Source organism: Pinus tabuliformis, chromosome J (assembly GCF_031772625.1).
Source record: "Pinus tabuliformis cultivar Carrire ecotype Pingquan chromosome J, CPIR1, whole genome shotgun sequence".
NCBI classification, from domain to species: Eukaryota; Viridiplantae; Streptophyta; class Pinopsida; order Pinales; family Pinaceae; genus Pinus; species Pinus tabuliformis.
This window is the reverse complement of record NC_142295.1, coordinates 1,253,938,918-1,253,945,039: the sequence shown is the minus strand read 5'-3', so window position 1 is coordinate 1,253,945,039 and position 6,122 is coordinate 1,253,938,918. Positions and strand designations below refer to the sequence as shown.

General features: G+C 44.0%; 1 protein-coding gene across 1 annotated transcript; it reads left to right on the top strand.

Annotated features, from left to right (window-relative positions):
• The first annotated feature begins 366 nt into the window (after positions 1–366).
• On the top strand, positions 367–1,209 carry LOC149231756 (uncharacterized). Its single transcript, XM_089381735.1, has one exon. It carries the CDS (start codon positions 367–369, stop codon positions 1,207–1,209), a length of 843 nt encoding a protein of 280 aa, XP_089237861.1.
• The last annotated feature ends 4,913 nt before the right edge of the window (positions 1,210–6,122 follow it).

The window sequence follows — 6,122 nt, the reverse complement described above, 5'->3', positions numbered from 1 at the left end:
GAGGACACTGAGCTGGAGGAAGTTTTAGCCCGGGAAGGAATGAATCTACCTGCCATAGTGGAAAATTGGAAAAATCAAGGTATAGAAACAGTACCAGAAGAAGAAATCAAAAAAATCAGTGATCTGTTTACAGCAAGGCAGAAAGCAGCTCTAGAAAGGCAACATAGAAAGCTAGGCATCGCAAGAGGTAATAGTCTCCACCCGAAGAGTCTTCTATGGAACTCATCAAGCTCACGACAAAAGAAGAGAAGGGGCCGAAAGACAAGCAATGAAGCTCTGCAGGAGCTAGGCATGATAATGATCAACTCAGGGAAAATGAAGGCTCTTAGCGCCTTCCCGTCCTTTCAATAACCCCTCTAGTTTATCATGAAGATCATTTCTTGGAATGGAAGAGGGCTAAACAGCCAAGCAAAGCACAGAATGCTGAAACGCAAGTTCCAGAAATATAGACCGGAAATCATGTTCTTACAAGAAACCAAATGCAATGGATCCAGTATGGCAAGGATAACCAAGAAGATAGGAAGGCACATAAATTTTCTAGAAGTTGAAAGTCAGGGCAGAGAAGGAGGACTGGCAACTATATGGGACACAAGAGAAATTCAAATACTATCTGCAGAAGCGAACAAGCACTTCATTGCTGTGGAAGCTCAACCCACAGGTAATTCTGAATCTTTTTTATGTGTAAATGTCTATGGACCTCAGAAGATAGAGGATAAAATCAGTTTCCTGAATTCTTTAAATAGGCTCATTAGCAGGCACCCAATGTCCAAATGTATTATGGGGGGTGACTTCAATATGATAACAACCCTTCTAGAGAAGAAAGGGGGTCTTAGGAAACTTAATAGGGATGCAGAGTCTTTCATTAGTTTCATTGAGAATGCTAAATTGGTAGACATTCATACCAAGAGTGGCAATTTCACATGGAACAATAGAAGAGGGGGAAATAGAATGATAGCCTCTCGCTTGGACAGATTTTTGGTTTCCGAGAGCATCATAATGGATGGTATCCTTGTAGAGTCAGATATCCTTCCCAGTGGAGGTTCAGACCACTGGCCAATATCGCTCATAGCTGATGTTCATGGCACACCAAGGAATAAACCCTTTAGATTTGAAAAATTTTGGTTGGATCATCCCAGCTTCCTTCAGATGGCTGAAAAATGGTGGTTAGAACCTATGGATGGTGAGGGCTCTAAAATGTTCAATTTGTAGAAGAAATTAAAACTTACTAAAGATAAGATAAAAGAGTGGAATAGAACAGTTTTTGGGGATATTTTCAAGGAAAAAACCTTTATAGAAAATAAGTTGGAACAAATTCACAGAGAATGGGCAGCTGGACAAAGCAGTGAGGAATCCATCGAACAGGAAAAAACTCTAACTCAATAGTGGCACAGTCGATGTCGGCAGGAAGAAATCCTATGGAGGCAAAAATCAAGGATTCAGTGGCTCAAGGAGGGAGAGCAGAATACTAAATTTTTTCACAGATCTGCTCTAGATTACAGAAGTTCAAACAAAATTCTTGAGATGAGAAATGAAAATGGGGAGTCAGTTAAGAACCACCATGACATATCAGAGTTGCTCTCAGCTCATTTCAGATCCATAGCACAGGAACCGCAGTTAAACAGAGGAGAAGCCATCAGGGAACTTTTAAAAGCCATTCCTAAAGCTGTAACCTCTGAGCAAAACTGAGCCCTTAATAGGGAAATCACACTGGAAGAGGTAGAGGAAGTTGTAAGAAGCATGCCAAACGATAAAGCCCCTGGGCCGGATGGGTTCACAATAAATTTTTACAAGGCTTGCAGGCATATTGTGAAGCAGGATATTTGGGAGGTTGTAGAGGACTCCAGGCGTTCTGGAACCATACTCAAATCCATAAACTCGACCTTCATAGCGCTAATTCCAAAGGTAGAGGAAGCTAATACCCCTGAAAAGTTCAGACCTATCGCTCTCTGCAATGTCATCTATAAAATAATATCAAAAGTTATTGCCAATAGGCTGAAGCCCATTCTCCCGGGCATCATCTCTGAAGAGCAATCGGGTTATGTAGAGGGAAGGCAGATATTAGACAATATTATCCTTGCACAAGAGATGATCCACACTCTCCATTCAAGGAAAAAAGCAGGGATGCTAATGCAGCTGGATTTATCAAAAGCTTATGACAAGGTGAGCTGGAAATACCTCGAAGCAATTTTGGATGCTTTCGGTTTCAACAGGCATTGGGTTAACTGGATTCTGGCCCTCATCAAATCCTCGAGATTCTCGATCTTAGTCAATGGAGCCCCCTCTGAACCATTCTCACCTTCACGAGGAATAAGACAGGGCGATCCTTTATCCCCTTTTCTATTCGTTATCCTCATGGAGGGTCTCAGCAGAATGATAGCCAAGAAGAAAGCTGAAGGGGCAATTAAGGGTCTTCAACCAATCCTATCTATTCCGGCTACTACCCATCAACAGTTCATGGACGACACTATGTTACACAGCAGCCCCACAGTGAAAGAGGCCTTGGCATTCAAGGAAATCTTAGATCTCTTTAGTAGAGCCTCTGGAATGGAAATCAACTTCTCCAAATCTACGATCTTCTTCTTCAACACTCATCATGCTATTCAAGCTCACCTTTCTCAACTTCTAGGTTTTCGGATAGGCAGTTTACCTTCGAGATATTTAGGAGCCCCCCTTACTCTGCGGCCTTGGCAGAAAGTGCACTGGGAAAAGATCATCGCCAATATGGAAAACAGATGCAAACACTTGACACACAGGGCGCTTAACTTTACAGGAAGATTAATCCTCACCAAGGTTGTGTTACAGTCTATATCGCAGTACTTATTATCCATGCTACCGGCCCCCAAAGGATTCTTCAACAAATCAGAGCGATACAGAGATCCTTTTTATGGAGTGGGAATGGGAACAAGAGAAAGTGGGCATTAGTAGCCTGGAACAAATTATGCAAGCTGAAATATGTGGGGGGACTAAATCTAGTGGATCCGGCGGTTGTCAACACAACCTGTGGAGCTAAGCTATGGTGGAGATGGATTAAAGAGCCCAATTTGCCATGGGCCAGACATTGGAAACACAAGTACATCCCTAACTATAATTATCAGGATCTCATAAGATTGTAGGAGGTTCCAGAGGCCTCGCCCATATGGAATCTTGCAAGACAAAACCGCAGCCTAGTGCAGGAAAATAGCTTCTGGGAAATACGAAATGGCAGGCTAGCCCTGTTTTGGGAAGATGCATGGCAACAGTGCCCCAAATTAGACACCCCAGAGTTAGCACATCTCAAATAGATCAGCCAGCACGAAGGCAGAAGCAGGGTCTGCCATTACTGGGACCTGAGCAGCAGAGATGCAAACTGGAGAGAATGGATACATCTCAACGCTGATAACAACATTGAGGGAAATGAAAGCATAAGACAACTCAACAGTCAGATTCTTAAGAGAAGGATAAGGAAAACAGAGGAAGAGGATCAGCTCAGATGGGGTATGACAGGAAATGGAAATTTCTCATTAAAAGAAGCGAGGGAGCTGTTAGTAAAGGCAGAACAGGAGGACGCAACGCCCTGGTGCAACAAAGTGTGGGACAGTTTATTTTGGCTGAAAATTAAGACCTTCTTATGGTTACTAATGCGGAACAAAACCCTGACATGGGACAAGCTGCGCAGGAAAGGGTTCGAAGGGCCTTCCAGATGCCCGATGTGTTCAGGTGAAGAAGAAACTATAAACCACCTATTTAATTCGTGTGATTGGGCAAACCATCTATGGAACTGGATGGAGGGAATTCTACGGAAATCAGACTAAGATCGAGAGTCCATCCAAAATACGATTTTAAATTGGCAAAACAATTTTTCCAAAATCCAGAGAGTTAATAACATCTGGAAAGCCATGCCAGGCTTTGTATTGTGGACAATATGGAAAGAGCGCAACAGGAGGGTATTTCAGGATGAACACAGAAATATTGAGCATTCAAAAGTAACTATTCTTACAAATATTAAACAATTGATTCAGATAAAGTGCAAGACAGATCCCAACGAAAAGCCTTCGGCTCGAGACTTACATATCTTGAAGTGCTTTCAACTGGAAATCAACCATAGCATCACGACGCCGAGACACCAGCAACAACCAAACTCGGAGGCCGATAGATGGAATTGTCCGCCAGAGGGAGGTTTGAAGCTGAATTTTGATGGTGCCTCCAGAGGCAACCCCGGGATAGCTGGCATTGGAGGTGTTATTAGAGACCAGGAAGGAGAAATTGTGCATATTTACTGCAGAGAGTTGGGGGAAGGCACGAACAATGAGATGGAGTTCGCGGCGTTAGAACAAGGGTTGAGAATTCTAAGGAATCTACCGACAGGCAATGCAGTGGTAGAAGGTGACTCGTCCCTGGTTATTTCGGTCGCAAAGAAAATTCAGGGAGGCACTCAGGCAAGCAAAGCCACGAGACACTGGAGGCTAGCCAAGGTGACGGAGAACATTGCACAGTTAATCGGCGAAATGAAAGGATTAGTCTTTCAATCGGTCAGGCGTAAGGCAAATGGGCTAGCTGATTACTTGGCAAACTATAGTATTGACAACCAAGACAGGGGATGGGACAGCTGTTGGCAACAAGTGGACTGTCCTCGCCTTAAGGAGAGATGCTTACAGCTGGCAAGAGAGGACGTGGGTAATTTAAACCGGGCTTAACCGGAAAACGACAGACTATATCGGTCCCTCAAAATGAAATACTCGGGAGACGATATGAGTGGCGAAGGTTGGCACAGGTCGAAAGGAAAAGCTAGGCGAATGCATTTATGGCGACAGAGGGTGCACAGAGATCACACCTTCAAGTGGATATTTCGAAGGGACTACTGCAGCCGCCCCCTCAGCAGGATCGACATTTGGCATGAATACATTCATCAAGGTATGAGCAAAATTTATTTGTATATCAGGAGACATCACGCAGCATTCACGACCACCCACAGGAACTATGATAACAGTACTCCCACGACGCTTCGGGAGGTGAGGTTTAGCGTGGGAAACCTCAAGGCGAAAAACTATTTAACAAACAGTTGGAGCAACGTTTCATTCACTCCTTCTAAGGGCATTACTTTGGGTTACAATTGTTCTCGCGTCTGAGCTGCTATTCAAGCGACGGGTAACAGGGACGACATGGATACTGGAAATTGTCAGAGCATCAATGCAAACTAGGAGCTCCGGGCTGCAAGGAGCGCGTATGAAACACGAACGACTACAAGAAACAAACGAAAAATTGCTGAGATGGAGGCTGCGGTAAAGGAGGAGGAACAACTGTGCGATGAGGAGGACATCGCAAGGGAGGTAGATTGGTTGATGGACCCAGGCACTACATCCAGGCGTGCTACTCAATTCGTGCGCACACAAGTAGAAAGCTGGCGAATCAAGACCCTCTTGGCGAAAGCTCTGGATTCCAAGGATGAAGGGAACTCTCAAGGGGAAAACCATATCTATGAAGCTCAACTAAAAAGTCTGATTGAGATTTGCGGGGCGTTGGACAACAAGATTTCGGCTGTGCATGATGTAGCGGAAACTGTCAATAAGAAATTAACTTTGCTTATTAGACTTCTTCGGCAGACGTTGAGTCCGGATCCCCCGAGCTCTGATAGCAAGCAGCAAGCACCGCCGAAGGAAATTCACAACTACCGATCCCTGCAGGAAAGAGTGGACAAGCACGTCCTGGAACAGGGTTTGGACACTGTTAGCAGGATCGGGATGCCGCCGCAGTAAATCGGGAATGTATGTGCCATTTCTTTGGTTTTGTCTGTTGTCTATTTCGGTGGACCTCTTGAATTGTAATTTTGTCTCATCCTGAAAGTGTGCTAGTTACAATGATGCAGTTCAAGAATTGTCTGTGGTATAGATATGCGTAGTAGATAAAGGGCTAGGCCACCCTGCGTGGTGAGCGGTTAGAATTTTTTACTATCATAGTTTCTTGTTGTCTCAGGGCTGATGTCTTGTGTCTATTGACCTGTTTGTCTCAAGTCTTGATCTACAACAACGGATTTTTTGTACTATATTTTGTTTCATAATATATCTATTTGACTTACACAAAAAAGATATTGAGGCCAGATCTTACCCTCCAAGGCCTAGATCTGGCTTCGAACAACAATTCTCCTT